This window comes from Ylistrum balloti, unplaced genomic scaffold (assembly GCF_031769215.1).
Source record: "Ylistrum balloti isolate Yb309-2 unplaced genomic scaffold, AGI_CSIRO_Ybal_v1 Utg369724, whole genome shotgun sequence".
NCBI classification, from domain to species: domain Eukaryota; kingdom Metazoa; phylum Mollusca; class Bivalvia; order Pectinida; family Pectinidae; genus Ylistrum; species Ylistrum balloti.
In genome coordinates, this window is record NW_026781942.1 from 23,215 (window position 1) to 41,880 (window position 18,666).

Here is an 18,666-nt window from a genome sequence, read left to right on the forward strand (position 1 = left end):
ATAGAGATTTTCGCGTGTTGAAATGTGACTTATCAGAACTTTATTGATCTCGTTGTGAATTTACAGGACCTAATAGTTCAATTACACGGTTATTTGATCAATTACCAAATATAACCAGTGTAAATTGTTATTTGATGAAAATTATTTTGGAAAACAAACAAATGTTTTGAAACGACCCATTGGCATTGCCATGCAAGCGGCATCCTTGAGTTCATAGCATAGTAGTAACCACGGTCTTTTCACTGTACATATATTTTCCCCAAAAAGCCAATTTCTACCATAGATACGATCTATATATTGAAATAATTTCGATTGATGTTCCGAGTTTAAGTTACATGTAGTTTCATTTTCCATTATTCGTATATGATAATTGTCGAGACGCTCTGAATGTTATTAATATTTCGATACCTCTCGGCGTTTTTCTTAAAGATACACGCAAGTTGATTACAGGCCCAGCCGTGAATATGCCCCCTAAACGCAAAAGTGCAGGTAAAGTAGCAAAATCTGCAAAGAGGCAGACTACAACACAAAATGAATATGATGGTCCAACACCACCTAAGAAAGCTAAGCAAGGTGCAGACAAGAAAGGAGCACCAAGTAAGTCCTACATAGACTTTCGTTCGGGTATAAGGGTTGATTGCATTCCAAATACAGATGCAAGTCGATTCATGCAGTTTGTCACAGAAATTAACATAAGCTCTCGGGAGCTTGTATTTTGACAAATATGCAGTAGAATCAATAAATACTGGATACATTGTAAGTAACAAGATTTATATATTAACAGGTTGGGCACAGCCCCTCATGTGGGTAATAGTTGCACATTTGAGGGATAATTACTGCTTTGGGTTAACAATTAGTTTCAAATGCAGGGTAATTATTGTTTATAGTGAGAGAGTACTGATGAGTTCACATTATATAACACAAATACGTGGTGGCATGATTATGTAAATACTCGTGTTACTTGCATTTTCCTTCCATTCCACATATTATGTTATGTTTACAACATGTATATTGTATGACCTAATGCATCAAGTACTCCCTGTTACATTTCCCCCACTTTCTTAAATGGTACCTAACATTCCAAAGATGTACCCACTTATTTAACTATGAGATACAACCTCTGTAAGGCCAAGCAGGATAGCCCAGCGGCATCAACTATGGAGAGCTGTAATGCCCAACTGGCCAGCACAGCAGCATCAACTATGGAGAATTGTAGGGCCCAGCTGGACATCAGAGCAACACAAAGTATGAAGAGCAGTAAGGCCTTGCTGGACATAACAGCAATACAAACTAATAACTTGTTTGAGCCCTTGAATCTTTAATCAAACTTCAGTGGCTACAATTATTTGTTGTTATTTCCAGATTAAGGAGGCTTGAAGCATTATTAAAAATGGAGGTCTTATGGTCAGTAAAATCCTGTAATACACATGACCAGTTTTTACCTGATGTACGTTGGAGAACTTTCTCTATAGTAATTACCAGTAATCATGATTGTACCTCTTTTACTGTGTCTTCCTTGACAGGTGGATCTGTAGGAAAATTTGATCTGTCGTCTTATGTAACAGAAGAGGGCTGGAGACAAGCACTCAAGGATGAATTTTACAAAGATTATTTCAAGGGTATTGAGTCCAAGCTAGCTAGTGATTATGCAGCGGAAACGGAAGTGTTTCCATCAAAAGACTTCATTTTCAAAGCGTTTAATGATACACCATTTGACAAGGTATGTTGAGTGCTCAATAGTTTATGTTTTTGTTTTATCTTGAGTACTATGAGAGAACTTTTTATTGGCTAAACCATTTCCAGTCTTTATATTGAATTCTAAAAACTACAAACTGTAAGTTTTTGAAAAAAAATATCATTCTATACAGTCATCTTAAAAGAAATTATATGTTTTGAAACATGCCACAAAATTTTAACAGAATCTTGACTGAATGAACCTCAAAGATGATGGATTGTTTGAAATAAAAGAGACTTTCGTCCAATAGCTGTTAAGTTTTTCTTATTTCCATCATTAGAACATCTTTTCAAAGTATAATAGTACATTGAAACTTGAAATCACGCAACATAATGAAAAAAACACATATTGTGAGTTCTTAGAATTGGAGAGAACTTTGGTTTTTTATGTAATTTGATGTAATTCCATTTGCAGAGTTATTGCCCTTCTTTGACTATTGAATTTAGATGTTGATGATGCACTTCAGTGTTTTGACAATTTAAGTACTTCAGGATATATAGTAACACTGAATTCGTTCAGTTCATCTGAATGCAATCGTATATGAATTTGTTTGTTAGTCAAATGATATGTATAACATTAAACCTTTGTGTTGAGGACACTTAAATTTAATGGAAAAAATGGCATGTCCTAGGAAATATAAACAATAAATAACTAATAGAAATTATGGAGTCAATGTTAATCTCAGGAACTGTTAATCTTTTAACCAACATTACTTATAAAACTAAAATGGCATAAATATTTAGAGTATTTTATAGTTGTAGAAGGTAAGCCTTTTCAAGTGAAGCAATTTTGTGATACAGTTGTATTTCTTTAAAAAATACAGCACAAAATGTGGGATTTATGCAGAACTGCTGTAAAATTATTTTAAGATTTGTTTATATGTTTATATCTGTTAGATGGCCAATTATTTAAAAGATTTCTTTTTGAAATGTAACTGAAGACAGTATGATATCACTTTACAGGTGAAAGTTGTAATTCTTGGACAGGACCCATACCACGATAAAGGCCAGGTTAGATATTTACTTCATTATCCACCCAGTTTCTCAAATTTATTTGCTTTTGCCGAGAGGAGAAGCGTATGTTTACAACTTTTGAAAAAAACATGATCAAATGTGTTAGCTTCATACTCTCACCGTTACCTGTACACTAAGTACTGTCATGGTTTGACATTCACCCAATTCCTTATATAGTTCATATGCTCATTAATGTTTTGTGAGAATTGTTCCAACACATCAAATTATATCAGGGGGGAAAGGGAGTTGGTTGGAGTTGATGGGGAAGTGTGGTTATCAGACTTTTACTAGCAATTTATCCTGCAAATACAAATAAGTAGATAACTAAGTAACAATAATAACAATGACATTTGTTTTTAAACTAAAGTTAAAATTGTTAAAGTTGTAATTCCATATTAACTGTAATCAGTAACATCAACATCCTCAATACTTGAGGCGTTATGCCGTTACACTCACTATTGCTCTCTTCACCCTTGGAACATGTCATGGTAAAATGGAAGGCACAAGCAAAGTAATTTTGATTGGTTTAGAATGGGTTCCAGAAGAAAACTGACCAATCACAGGCTGATACACTAAATTGAAGATTACAAAGGAGCTACACCCAACTTCAAAGTCATTACAACATACCATTATGTGACCAAGAGATTTATTTAATGTATATCTAGTCTTGTCCACAAGGTGTTGCACTTGGAACCATCAATTTTACATGATATGTTACTGTGGTGCAGAGAGTGATAGTGAGTCTAACTTCTGGAAATAAGGATGCAACATCAAGTGCATTGTTTGTGTATTAATGCTGCTCCTCGCAAGTGTACACATACCCATCAGTATATAGTATTATCTGTAGTAGATACTAAGTAGCTACAGGTATCTATCAGTCCATAGTATTATCTGTAGTAGATACTAAGTATCTACAGGTACCCATCAGTACATAGTATTATCTGTAATATCTGTAGTAGATACTCTGTAATATCTAGTATTATCTGGTAGATACTAAGTAGCTACAGTAGATACTACAGGTAGTGCTACAGGTACCCATCAGTACATAGTATTATCTGTTGTAGATACTAAGTATCTACAGGTACCCATCAGTACATAGTATTATCTGTAATATCTGTAGTAGATACTAAGTAGCTACAGGTACCCATCAGTACATAGTATTATCTGTAGTAGATACTAAGTAGCTACAGGTACCCATCAGTACATAGTATTATCTGTAGTAGATACTAAGTAGCTACAGGTACCCATCAGTACATAGTATTATCTGTTGTAGATACTAATTAGCTACAGGTACCCATCAGTGCACAGTATTATCTGTAATATCTGTTGTAGATACTAAGTAGCTACAGGTACCCATCAGTACATAGTATTATCTGTTGTAGATACTAAGTAGCTACAGGTACCCATCAGTACATAGTATTATCTGTAATATCTGTAGTAGTTACTAAGTAGCTACAGGTACCCATCAGTACATAGTATTATCTGTTGTAGATACTAAGTAGCTACAGGTACCCATCAGTACATAGTATTATCTGTTGTAGATACTAAGTAGCTACAGGTACCCATCAGTACATAGTATTATCTGTTGTAGATACTAAGTAGCTACAGGTACCCATCAGTACATAGTATTATCTGTAATATCTGTGGTAGATACTAAGTAGCTACAGGTACCCATCAGTACATAGTATTATCTGTAATATCTGTAGTAGATACTAAGTAGCTACAGGTACCCATCAGTACATAGTATTATCTGTTGTAGATACTAAGTAGCTACAGGTACCCATCAGTACATAGTATTATCTGTAATATCTGTAGTAGATACTAAGTAGCTACAGGTACCCATCAGTACATAGTATTATCTGTAATATCTGTAGTAGATACTAAGTAGCTACAGGTACCCATCAGTACATAGTATTATCTGTTGTAGATACTAAGTAGCTACAGGTACCCATCAGTACATAGTATTATCTGTAATATCTGTAGTAGATACTAAGTAGCTACAGGTACCCATCAGTACATAGTATTATCTGTAATATCTGTGGTAGATACTAAGTAGCTACAGGTACCATACCCATCAGTACATAGTATTATCTGTAGTAGATACTAAGTAGCTACAGGTACCCATCAGTACATAGTATTATCTGTTGTAGATACTAAGTAGCTACTGGTACCCATCAATACATAGTATTATCTGTTGTAGATACTAAGTATCTACAGGTACCCATCAGTACATAGTGTTATCTGTAATATCTGTGGTAGATACTAAGGTACCCATCAGTACATAGTATTATCTGTAATATCTGTGGTAGATACTAAGTAGCTACAGGTACCGTACCCATCAGTACATAGTAATATCTGTAGTAGATAATAAGTATCTACAGGTACCCATCAGTACATAGTATTATCTGTAATATCTGTAGTAGATAATAAGTATCTACAGGTACCCATCAGTACATAGTATTATCTGTAATATCTGTGGTATCCAAGTCTATTAAGCAGGAAGCAGAGGATTTGTTATTGTTGGTAAATGATGGTCATTAAGTCTGTTAGACTAAACCAGCCTTCGAAAGAGTTCTGAAGTAAATATGCTCTATCTTCTATTCCCTGCCATAATGTTTTACATGGTTTATTTTCCATTGAGATGTCTAGTAATTGTATCTTAGTTCAACAATCCCTTGATTATGTACCTAAGATATTGTAAAGAAAAATGCACCAAAGACACATGTCACTGCTTCATTAAATACCCTCTTTTTATGTATTTTTCCCAGGCAATGGGAATGGCATTTTCTGTACCACTTGGAGTAAAACCACCACCTTCTTTGAAGAACATATACAAGGAACTAACTAATGATAACAAGATCCAGAACTTCAAGGCCCCTAATCATGGTAATTTAGAACCCTGGGCAAGGAGGGGAGTGTTTTTACTCAATGCAACACTAACAGTCGAGTAAGTAAAACCAGAGATTATTTTTTCAAAGTTAAAATTCCATTTGATAGGTTAATATAAAACAATGATAAAGGGTTTTCAGTATAAACGCCTTATTATCAATAGTTGACTCAATAAAATGTGTCACCTCTGTGTAAAGTAGACAGAGATGACTTAAGTTCAAAGTAATCAAGATTTTAATGTTAACATGAGGATTTGCTGAGTATGCATTTTCATGAAATTTATCTCAAGGGATGATATTTCTCAATCTCACACAGGAGTTTGATTGTTTGAGTAATTTAACATACAACCTGTTATGAAGACATCCTCTTGCCTCTGTAAGCTGTCTTAGAAAGGCAAAACATTTCAGTTCAGTATCAAATATGTAAAGAAAGCAAGGGTTGATTTTTCCAGAGGAAAAACGTTTGCAGGGGATATTAAATTGGGTTCTGTCTGAGAAGTCTTTTAGCATTATACTACACCTTGAACACTGCCCGACTGATCTTACATGCTATGCATTAAGGATTCTTGATTTAATCTGTAATTAAAATCATTCAGTAGAATCATTAGATCATTGTGTATTATAAACATGCTTGAATTATGGAAAAGGTTTTAAACATTAACAATGAAGTGTTTCATACTTTCAGAGCTCACAAACCAAACTCTCATGCCAAGTATGGCTGGCAGACTTTTACGGACCAAGTAATAAAAATCATCAACGAGAAATGTTCAGGTGTTGTCTTCCTGCTTTGGGGAAACTTTGCACACAAAAAGGAGAAGCTAATTGATGGAAAAAAACATGTTGTGATCAAAACTGCTCATCCTTCGCCGCTATCATACAAAAAATTTGAAAATTGTAAGTGTTTCTCATTGGTTGATAAAGCACTGGTGACTAAAGGACAAGACAAGATGGACTGGTCACTTCCTGATGGTTTCTTTAGTCTAAATTAAAACAAAGGACAAGACAAGATGGACTGGTCACTTCCTGACGGTTTCTTTAGTCTGAATTAAAACAAAGGACAAGACAAGATGGACTGGTCACTTCCTGACGGTTTCTTTAGTCTGAATTAAAACAAAGGACAAGACAAGATGGACTGGTCACTTCCTGACGGTTTCTTTAGTCTGAATTAAAACAAAGGACAAGACAAGATGGACTGGTCACTTCCTGACGGTTTCTTTAGTCTGAATTAAAACAAAGGACAAGACAAGATGGACTGGTCACTTCCTGACGGTTTCTTTAGTCTGAATTAAAACAAAGGACAAGACAAGATGGACTGGTCACTTCCTGACGGTTTCTTTAGTCTAAATTAAAACAAAGGACAAGACAAGATGGACTGGTCACTTCCTGACGGTTTCTTTAGTCTGAATTAAAACAAAGGACAAGACAAGATGGACTGGTCACTTCCTGATGGTTTCTTTAGTCTAAATTAAAACAAAGTGCTTGGTTTAAAAGAGAAGAAACGAAGACGCAGACTTCTGTAAAACTGAAGTAAATGCACAATACATTTTCCATGGTAATTTTGGAGAGCACAACCACAATTTTATTTATATGTTCTTTTATTTTAGATATATTTAGAGCTTTGTTCTGTTCATGAAAACAACAAAACTCTTTAGATATTACCAAATGTACCTTTATCTTCTTCACAAGATGTTAAAATTTGCTCCAATTCTTTGTGGATCAGCCCCTTGTTGATTAAGACATCTCTAGCAATTTCAGTCTGCTGTGATTACCAAGTATTCAGTATATGGAGACAAGTGTCATTGAATAGGACTGCAACTTGGATCCTAAATATCATTATATTATATATATTCATGTTATTGTGATTGATTTAACAGTATATCAGTTTCAACAGGATACAGGACTCTGAAATCAAATTTTGTGTTTCCTGTCTTGCAGTCAATTTTCCCTGATTGTTATCATATTGATCCAAACCAGGCTGGTTTATTATAATCAGTGTTGACATCTTCAGTATTCTGTGTGCTGAAGTAGTGTTAAAGTGTTTTTCATTGTTTTTTTATTTTTATATGTAAATCTCTTGTTATGGGGAAATAAATTAATGTGTTTTTGTTACCAGTCACATTCTATTGCTGTCTACTTGATGGTTGACCTATGTACAGGATCAGTGTGATCGCGATCAGATAAATAACTAAACTGTAAAACTTCATAATTTGTATATTTAAACCACATTTTTTAGGTTTGTAATACTACAAATTAAAGTTACGATTTGTTTGTAGCTAATCTTTTTATTTTTTAAATTTGAACTGCTGTAAATAATTTATCATGGTATTCATATTTTTTATTGTGTCGTTTGCAGCTAGTCCACTAAAGTGGACAATCATCATGTGAATATACAATGTATGTATATCATCTTTCATTCTAAGTTAGGGTATCAAACACAACAGCTTCGGAGTAAGTTGATATGGATTTATTTTGAACCATAATATATATATATTACTATTTCTATCTCATTGGTTAGAGGTATGGAAGGATCCAACCAATATTGGAGCAGTAGTTTGGTTAGTTGAATGCCAAAATCCACGTGGCATGCCTCCCACGTGATAATAAATTTGGTGTTGATGGAGTTGGGGGTTAACTTAGCCTGTAAACCCTTTGGGACTGTTCTGTTGTTCACACAACTAAATTTGGCAAAATTCCAGATTGTTCTGGCCAGGCAATTGATCAATAGAGGGGACCCTAAGAAATCCCACCCAATTATATGGATCAAGTCAGGGAGATGTTCAAGGAAGATCTCGAGTTAAGTGACAGCTCATCGGATGTGTCCAGGTCAACCCCAAACACCTCTGAGGACGGTCATGAGAATGCTGATACTAGAGACTACAGAACTTATCACTATATATCTGAATCAATGTCTACTTTGTGCCTTGACGAACCTGGTCAGTTATAAGGGTAATCTGTTAGTTTATCGCTATATTAACTTTGTAATGGTATGGATCTCATAAATTTATCACTAATGCTATAGATTTTCTGTACAGGTTTAGATTTATGCATATACCTAAACATTAACATTTAGTATGAGATGTCACGTTTGAAATTGTTTATGTCATAATGTCCATCTGCTGTTTATAGAATCGGGTACCGCATTTCATGTACTTTAGACCCAAATATTTGTTAATTTGTCGCCCTGATGAAGCCCGGAGAGGGCGAAACTGGTTGACAAAGCTGTTGTGATTGATTCCCTAACTTAATTTTCCCTACTGCGCAATCACCATGCATACTTCCTGGTATCTAGCGGGGGAGTAAACGAATCCTCTATTCTACCTACGAATCTGTACGGCATTGAGGGCCTATTGTATCTCTGTATCATGTTAAACTAACATACATGTATTCTTATATTTTGTAATATCAATGTGAACATATTCATTAGTATATGTAATGACATCAATAACAGAGCAGTTACATGTAAAACCTTAACACCGACCAGTGCCATGAGTATCAGAGGCAAACCTGGATGAAACAGAGTCTGTGTAAGTAGATCTGGGTTGATCAATCATAGTCTGGTTTTTAGAAGATTTCATGCAGAGTTCATACATAATATATATATCTTAGACAACATATGTATCATTAATCCATGCTCCTTGTTAATGAGTCCAAAAAGAAAGTAACAAAACTGAATATCACATCACATATTTATGTACATTCTATACACATTTTTATTGCTATGATCATCTGTGATATCTATAAAATATCTCTTGTGATGAGTATGTTGTTGTTGTCAATATGCTTTATCTTGGTCAACATTTTAGAGTAGAAGTGGTATAATGAAAGAAAATATCTCAGATACCAATATTCAAATAAAAATAGAGGTAGGACACAGATCTATTTCAGCTATTCTCTTCCATGAGTAGTGAAAAGACAACATGACATTTCGGAGTCCTTTGCTTGAAGTTGTGGGTGATGGTGAAAGATATTCACTGTTATAATAACTTAATGAGAGGACTGATGGAATTATATGCAATGACATGATACTTGAAAGCACCATTTATACAAAACAGAGTTACCTTCACTGTTGTGAAATTTCTATTTCTGGATAGCCTCTCCAACCTATGTTAATTACACGGTACAGTTGATTCGACATTCAAAGGCATGTGCCAATTATCACGTTTTTCTTGTAAGAAGTCGTCAACTGACTGACAAACTCGTAACACAAAAGTTCAAAGATGCAGGTTGAAAAAATTATAAGGTTTATGGTTTTCATAGTGGTCTCATTGAGAAATGTCCTATCCCATTGTGTGAAATGAAGCTGGACATTTTTGATTCTCGTCAAATTGCCTGTAGGTTCCATCTTGTTCTCATTTGAGAACGTGACATTATTTACAGGGGTTGACCAAGGTTTACATGAAGCAGAAAACGTTTACTCTTCCGAAGACTCTGGTCTCACTCTCATTCGCTCTTTTTCAGGAGTCTCCGTTTTAATCTTTCTTTTGTACATATTTTGACCTAGTTTTGTTGAAATTTGAATTTGGATTATGTTAATGTTTATTATATTCTTGTTATCATAACCATTCAAAGGCAATACGTCTGGAACAAAAATCCCGCTTTTCTAACAGGCAATTAAGGGAAGGCGTATGATTATTACAAGATTATCAATTTCACATGCAAATTGGGACAGAAAAGGCACAGATGCAGTATTGTGGATAAACATGAGACGAAGCATTCAGAAACAAGCCGCTATTTATATAACCTCAGCTCGCTGAAAAAGGATGCCTTATAAGTAGTCTAAAAATCTACCTAACGAAAAAATAAATGTATGGTTTGGTTTGCTTTGCTGAAAGTCCTAACCCCGCTAGCGTAAGCTAAGACTGCGAAATATCCGTGTTAGCCTTCTTTTGATAGTTGAGCTGAAGTCTCTTTATAGTGCTACAACACCGAAGTATACTGCCGAAACGCCACAATGTCCAGCACTCCGAGATCATCTGATCACGTGCCGACGTGTGAACCAGTTGTAACAATATCGTAATGCAGAACGTTCAACAGCAACAACCATTTTTCAAACTCTGGCATGTATCGACCTGGGGCAGAGCGTAATCTCAAGTTTAGTCGCCTGATGCAATTCTTACATTCTACCTGCAGGGTAGCTACATCATAAAGTGAGGTAATTTCTTGAGAAAACTGTCATCGGCCGAAAACAGGAAATAGTAAATTGGTAAAAAAAAATGTAACGTGTTTAAGATGGAAAATCATTTGCTGATGAAAGTCCGATTTTTTTTTTGTATTTGTAGTCAAAGCTTACCTTTCTAATATCTTTGTGGAGCACCATTGATCTACATCGGCCCGCCAGTGCCAGCAAGATCAGGATAAAACAGGTTGGAGGTATCGGTGGGATGTGATTGTCCTCCGCGAGCAGAAAATGAACCCATCAACTAAGGACATACTTTTGAGTTGTTTTTTAAGTGTTGAGGGGAGATCTCACTGTAACAGGAGTCTCGAGGTCGGTATTGACCACACTGCTGACCCAACACTTTGGTAGGGGCTTCTTTGCTACTTGGAGGCGGTCATTGTGCTGGCTTTGTAGTCTCATTATCATTGTACTTGTACGAGTCTCCTTGAAGAACTGTTTTTGTTTGTTCACATTTTGCCCTAGTTTTATCGATTCAAATACATCAAATGTAATTAGAATTCTTCTCGGTATATTTTTGCGACTGCTTCTGCTTTTGGACGTTTTTGTCCCCATAAGAATTCCGCAAAGTTTTGCTTTAACTTTCAGTTATTATGTATTTAGAAAAAAAAAGAAGAAAGACAAGCACAGCCCATAAGAATTCCCAGAAGTATTGTTTTAACTTTTAATTATTATGTATTTAAAGAAAAAAAGACAAGTACAGCAAATACCCTGGATGAGTCTGCGCCAAGTATGAAAATACCCCCTTTTATGGATCACAAGGTGCAGTGTTCATTATTGAAGAATATTGTATGTTTAACCAAAGAAATTGTCTTAGTGACACCACTAATTTCATCCTAAGCTTTAACAGGCATACAGAAAACAAAAAATGGGCAATCTCGGACCTATAGAAAACAAAGAATGGGCAATCTCGCACCAACAGAAACAACAGAAAGATTTCATTATCAATGGCAATTTAAATGTAGTTCGGTATCGGGACGAAATTTAAGCGCCCGTCGATGTTCCATTTTTACACCGTGAATGAGCAATCACACAAGTCACGTGGCAAGCAGAACAATGTCAAAGGTTCGGATTACCCAACAAAATCCCCAGATCTGACCCAAAGTGTACATCTGGAATGTTCTTCGAAGATTAGTACGTCGTTGGCCAAATCCGCCCTCCAACTTGCCGGAACTGGCACAGGCAATGAACGAGGAATGAATGGCTGTCCAGGCTCACACCATTCGAGAATATCAGGCTCTATACACCGGCTTTACCATATTTCACTGAAACCTGATATAGCTGCCGCCGATGCAAAACTTTAAAAAATTGTTAAGTATATTTGTTTACAAGGTGATGATCGTAATCAACAAGTGTATTGAAAGAACCATTTAAACACCGGGTTTTGCAGATGTAATGCTTAATGATGACGTTAACTTCATTATCAATTTTTTTATCCTCCTTTCTAAAGTTTCTTTGTTGATGGTAAAGGAATTTGGAGGGCATCTTTGGGTTAAACGAACTTGTCCATCCTTACCATACTACAAATACTCAACACAAGCAATTTCCAGAAAAACCGTGAGGATTCATCATGGATGTGTACTATGTCTCCTAACCCTAACCCTAAATCTTTCAAACATCAGATCCAGTCGTTCGATGAAACTCCCTGAGCGATGTTAGATACTCCTTCCTCCAACGTGTCCGGAAACATTGTAAAAGAATATTATGTCCATTCAAATGACTGTTCATTTCAGTATGGTATGTCGATGGATCTTCCAAATCCACATTGTGAGATAACGTGACTAGGTACGGAAGTGACGTCATCTCCGCCCGAACAGCAGGTATGATAGTGTCAAGGGTTGAGGATCAGCATAATCTGTAGAAATACAAGGGAGCGGACGAACATTTACATGGCTTCTATATCTGTCGCCAATGTATTAAGCATGGCAATTTCGACCGGAGATCTACCGAGTACTTCTTTTTGTGAGTCCATTCAGCCGTTCCGACCATACCCCGTACCAGGATGATAGATTGAGGATAAATTTCCATTCTCTATCATGGTTTCCCAACAGTTCTTGTTTTTATGTTGATTGACAAAAATTTTCCATGCGGTAGTATTGTCAGAAATCATCGTTTTTGGTGAAGACCTATGACTTACAAAAAGTCTTTAAAAAGCTATTGCTCAAATGATCTTTCGGTAGTAGGGTGGATCAGCCGGTTCAAAGGACTTCCCGATAATCTTTCTACATGCATTTGTGAATGACGCTCTTTACACATTGGCGAATCATTGGTATCCAAAAGATTTCTTGTACCGGGGTTACAGTTGAATTTAAGCCGACATGCGCGTGGGCAACGTAAGCAACCAACATTAAGCTCTGTCACATGGTGCTCTGTTGGAAGTAAAGTCTTTGTTGTCTCACAAGTAATGTTGGCTTTCTCGTTTTTGAAATCATGCAGTCAACTTCCCTCAACTTCATACTTGCTACGTCTAATTCGTTCTTGCTCAAGGAGTGTAATCTCTTGGGGAAGTTCCCTTTACGATATATATGTATACAAATGCTATCACTCTAAGATTGTACGAAAGTGAATAGCACCTTTTAATACTTATATTGTAGTTAGATAGAGTAGAGCCAAACAATGAAGTAAACTGAATTATACTGCTGTTCCGTCCTTGTAGGACTTGTCAGTGATGCTAAGGACCTAAATTCGGAAGCCCAAGAGGCGATTAAGGAAAATCCAGAGTGATCGAAGGAGACGTCGCTAGATGGGGAGGTGCAGCAGATCTAATGTAGTACCGAGTTTATGCCTTTACTAATGTCTGTAAAGTAAAACTGTTTATCGTATTTTTTCTCTTTTTATGCATCGATGTTATCATTGATGTCATTTTCTTCATCAATCGAAATTGTATTGCCGTTAACGGTACATGTTTAAAGTGACGCGTGTTTCGTGTCATTCCTCTCCCACTTTGGCCACTTGTTTTTATCACTCAGTCAGTTCGGTCCATTCCACGCTGAAAACTTTATAACCACTTTCCCAAAACGACGCGACTTGCAATGTCATTTTCCTAGATCCTAAATCCTCTGTAATAAATGCTCTCCTTCATCGAGTAGAATATTGGCCAAGGAACATTGTGTGTTTGACCATACTGGCGTAACTGCAGTCTTTAAAATAACATTATAAGGAGTTGTTACAGCAGACAAATGTGACATTGACGATTTGCCCTTTTCTGACTTCGTTTAGAAGAGATCCCAAATGCATTGTGAGGAAAATACGAAACTGACAAGCTAGTGTTTATGCTTTTATTAATTACCTTTTTGTTTGAGTGAACGACTGCGTTAAACAACTTTGAACTACAAGATTTAGTCCAGTCGCTTGATTAGAAGTTATTGATTCATTACATTTAACAACGTCGTTAGTTTAAAGAGTATTGAACAAATGAATTGTTTCAATACATTTTTATAGTTAGATATTGTAGAGTCCAACAATGAATCAAACTGCATCATACAGCTGTTTCGTCCTTCTAGGACTCGTGACTTATGCTAAGGGCCTAAAGTTTGATGTTTATACCTGTAAATAAGATATCAAAAGGTTGATCCGTTATTACACAGATAGTATTAAAATTAGCGTTATTAAAATCCATCCTCGCCGATACATCACCCCTACAATATTTAGATTCAATCAGTTATTAACAATGACCAGTATATTTCACTTCCAGTCTTATTCACTATCGTAAATAAATAGGCTGAATCTGGTGCTGAAATATATCATTTTGATATTAAACTACTATGTATGTATTTTCTGTATAAGTGTTTACAACATTATGCTGCCCGGCCTTCACACTGCAACAGTAGCAATAACGGCTACAATGGGTCGTCATACTCAACGTACTCGGCGTTCTTGAATGTGTTTTTCTTCAGGAAGGCAACAAGCTTTTCCGCTGAGGTATCACAGGACAACACTTTACCCTCGTTGTAAAAATCTGCAATGATAGTGTGATCAATCACTTAAGGTATACATACATTTGATGTCACAATCGGAACTATTTCATTGAGAGCTTGTCCGCTTATCACGTCGATAACTTCTTCAAAACACACCTTTCGATTCAAATTACACGGAACACTGAACGTATTTTGTCAGAATTATGTTTTGTATTTTACTATTTAGATAAATATCTACTATTGTACAACCAACAGGATTACACTGCCCTGCAGGTAGGGCGTAAGAATGGTATCTGCTAAACCTACTGAGTGATGGAAAGAAGCGAATTAATTTAAGATTTTTACATTTTCTAACTTCTACCTAATGCCTCCTTTTTCACTTGTCACCTTCAGTTGTGTTCCTGTGAGAACGGCTTTGGTTTCATCCTCGAGTCGAGACTTACCAGAGTCTCTTTAAACATGGTAGTAGATTCTTCCTGCTTAACGTTCAGCATTGTGGTAGTGTATAATGTGGCCTGGTTGGGTGCCCTGCTTAGGACCTTAGGCAGTATACTTCAGTTTGGTAACACTATAAAGCCGGCTTCAATTGCATACTAGCACACAGAGGCTTACACGCATACATTCAACACATTCACACATCTCGCGGGAGGTCGCGTTCATAAATTACCCTGGCTGTTGATAGGACATCAACCAATAGAATCTATACCAAACTCATCATACGTCTAGGTATTTAAGCTGGTGTTTCTCTCAGAGTCAATAATCGATCATTACGCTGTAAACTTATTACAAATATTGTTTTTTGTAATCAGTGTTGTAGGAACTAGTGATGAAGCTCGATAAATGTTAACTACAGCTCTGTGCATTCCATTCGAACTATCTAATTTCATTTTTCAACATCTCATTTTTGTTTTGAACATCGCTTTCGATGTCCATCTCTTAATCTTACTATCATTTTAGACGCTCTTTGCACTTTATATTGTAATATAGGAGACATAACCTGGACCAGATTGTTACTTCACGTGCTTGCATTTTTGTTGTTTCTACATTTAACAATGAAATGTCCCTATTAAGTTTTCAATTCGTCAGACTGTGTTATTCGTCGTCTAACGATTTCGTTCAGTATCTTTAATGCTTTATATGGTCATGCTTATACACCGGTTAAAATTTCACGTGTACCCATTTAGACGGTCAATCGTTAGCTTGGGGAAAAATTGTAAATCCAGTCATGAATTATATTTTTGTTACGGAACCAACAGACGCGATGTGTCATAAATGCTGATTTATCCTGAGCGGAAATGATATCTGTGCAATATCGTGCGAACACTTATGGATAATGGTGACTTTTAACTACGTATCAGTATACTGCTCATTGTACATGAAAGAAACTTCTCTGGCAGTAATTGGAGAGTATTGTGACAAGAACAAGTTGATATGGAATAAACATCACTTGGTTGCTATGATATTGTAATGGTAAATATTTGAGTTAGGGTTAATGGCATTTAACGTACGAGTTGTGACTTGGTGTATCTGAGATAAAAATAACTTATAGTGCTTACTTTTGAGGTCACCCGCTAACTCATGGTTAGACGACTTGTCACGTACATTGGCCAGCATATCTGTATCACATGGTCCAGGCGAGTAGCTCAGGACCCGAACAGAAGGATCCTCAGAAACAAGGACACGGAAAAACATGTCTCTTGCCGCCTTAGCTGTAAAACAGTCAATAAGAATGATCAACTTTTATTACATTTAATTTCATTTATCCAACTATCAGAACTAATTTGGGAATTAAAACATTTAAATATTAAAGTAGAGAAATTAAGCATTTATGATAATAAAAATAGAGAAAATGAAACAGTACAATAATATAATAAAGAAAGTATAACACTAGAATAAACAGAAAATAAAACCCTATTATAATGTATAAAGAAAATAAATTATATTAATAAAATTAAGGTAAAACCCCACTATAATAAAGAAAAGAGAAGATAAATCATTATTATGATACAATAGAGAATATATATATTACGGAAGTCTACGGCTACGATATGATAATTCCTCTAATAAATAGATGACAAATCCGTCTAACAGCTTACAAATAACTAGTAAGAATGATTAAAAGGGAACATTTTACCTACATACTGCATTGTCTTATTTTCCCTGAAGAGGCAGAAATCACTTGCGCAATGACAGTTGAAATTTCACTATGACACAATACTTACAAGCGCAGTAGCCTTTGACACATTACTTACAAGCACAGTAGCCTTTGACACAATACTTACATTCGCAGTATCCTTTGACGCAATATTTAGAGGCGCAGTAGCCTTTGACAAAATACTTACATTCGCAGTAGCCTTTGACACAATAATTACATTCGCAGTAGCCTTTTTCACAATACTTACAGACGCAGTAGCCTTTGACACAATACTTACATTCACAGTAGCCTTTGTCACAATACTTACAGGCGCAGTAGCCTTTGACACGATACTTACAGGCGCAGTAGCCTTTGACGCAATATTTAGAGGCGCAGTATCCTTTGACAAAATACTTACATTCGCAGTAGCCTTCGACACAATACTTACATTCGCAGTAGCCTTTTCCACAATACTTACAGATGCAGTAGCCTTTGACACGATACTTACAAGCCCAGTAGCCTTTGACACGATACTTACAGGCGCAGTAGCCTTTGATACAATACTTGCAGGCGCAGTAGCCTTTGACACAATACTTACAGGCGCAGTAGCCTTTGACACAATACTTACAGGCACAGTAGCCTTTGACACGATACTTACAAGCCCAGTAGCCTTTGACACAATACTTACATTCGCAGTAGCCTTTGACACAATACTTACATTCGCAGTAGCCTTTGACACAGAATTTACAGGCGCAGTAGCCTTTGACACAATACTTGCAGGCGCAGTAGCTTTTGATACAATACTTACAAGCTCAGTAGCTTTTGACATAATACTTACAGGCGCAGTAAATACTTACAGGCGCAGTAGGTACTCATGGTTGGATAGGGTACTTTGGAGTTGTCAGACGTTATGTTTACGATAAGCCGACTCTTCGTTTCGCGGAACGTTTCGAAAAAGGCAGAGTTAAGTAAAATCATACCAGTTACATTTATATCAAAGAACTTCTGAAGAGACTTAACGTCTGTCATTTCCCAGGCACATTTTGACACATCTCCAACAGTTGCACAGTTATGAACAACGATTGATTGCTCGAAATCGGACACTTTCAAAGCATAGTCATTCAAAACATCTACGAATAGGCGATCAAATACCATCTGCTCAAGTAGTCCTTGGTCGTATTTACGGCATCCAATCTGTACACCTGGAAATGATTTCATCAGTTCAGCTGCAATGATTTCTTGTGCAGCATTGTTTCGTGATAGAAACAGGAAGAACGATGAACGTGGTAATGCGGCTACCAGCTTAGAAGCTATACTTTTACCGAGGCCACGACTGGCCCCAGTTACAACTACAAAACTCTTCTTCTCTAACAGACCGGATTCTGAGTCAGCCATTCCGTTGCAGTCACAAGTACAACTGTGGACAAAGAGAGCATACTATTGATTTACGATAGTGTACAAGGCGGTGTAGAGTGTAATAAGAACCACGTCAAATTATGACCGGAGAGCCAGGAACATTTACGGAGCTGTTTTCCCCAAGACTTCAACGAGAACTAGATTATGACTCAACTCAAACATTTGTCCATGCTAAATTCAAATATTATATTCAATTAGGACTCTCTGTATCGACATGTTATGTCCATTCGGGTGTCAAAATGCTTTCCGTGTTAGGTATTTATCAATACTATATCGTATTCTTGTCTGTTATAAACTGTCATAACGAACACCAGACAGTGCACACACTCTCTACTGACGAAGAAATAACATATTCATAACATGTTCATAGCGAGTATAAAACTGAAA

The 18,666-nt window shown here is 36.3% G+C and overlaps 2 protein-coding genes across 2 annotated transcripts; one reads left to right on the top strand and one right to left on the bottom strand.

Annotated features, from left to right (window-relative positions):
- The first annotated feature begins 449 nt into the window (after window positions 1–449).
- LOC132565447 (uracil-DNA glycosylase-like) lies at window positions 450–9,395 on the top strand. The gene is made up of 5 exons (XM_060230087.1): window positions 450–597; window positions 1,524–1,720; window positions 2,698–2,745; window positions 5,517–5,695; window positions 6,322–9,395. The coding sequence occupies exons 1-5, from the start codon at window positions 465–467 to the stop codon at window positions 6,623–6,625; spliced, it is 861 nt and encodes a 286-aa protein (XP_060086070.1). The 5' UTR covers window positions 450–464; the 3' UTR covers window positions 6,626–9,395.
- A 4,681-nt stretch (window positions 9,396–14,076) lies between these two features.
- LOC132565548 (sepiapterin reductase-like) lies at window positions 14,077–18,292 on the bottom strand. The gene is made up of 3 exons (XM_060230196.1): window positions 17,721–18,292; window positions 16,286–16,438; window positions 14,077–14,770 (listed from the first exon to the last, which is right to left on the bottom strand). The coding sequence occupies exons 1-3, from the start codon at window positions 18,256–18,258 to the stop codon at window positions 14,652–14,654; spliced, it is 810 nt and encodes a 269-aa protein (XP_060086179.1). The 5' UTR covers window positions 18,259–18,292; the 3' UTR covers window positions 14,077–14,651.
- Window positions 18,293–18,666: the final 374 nt, after the last annotated feature.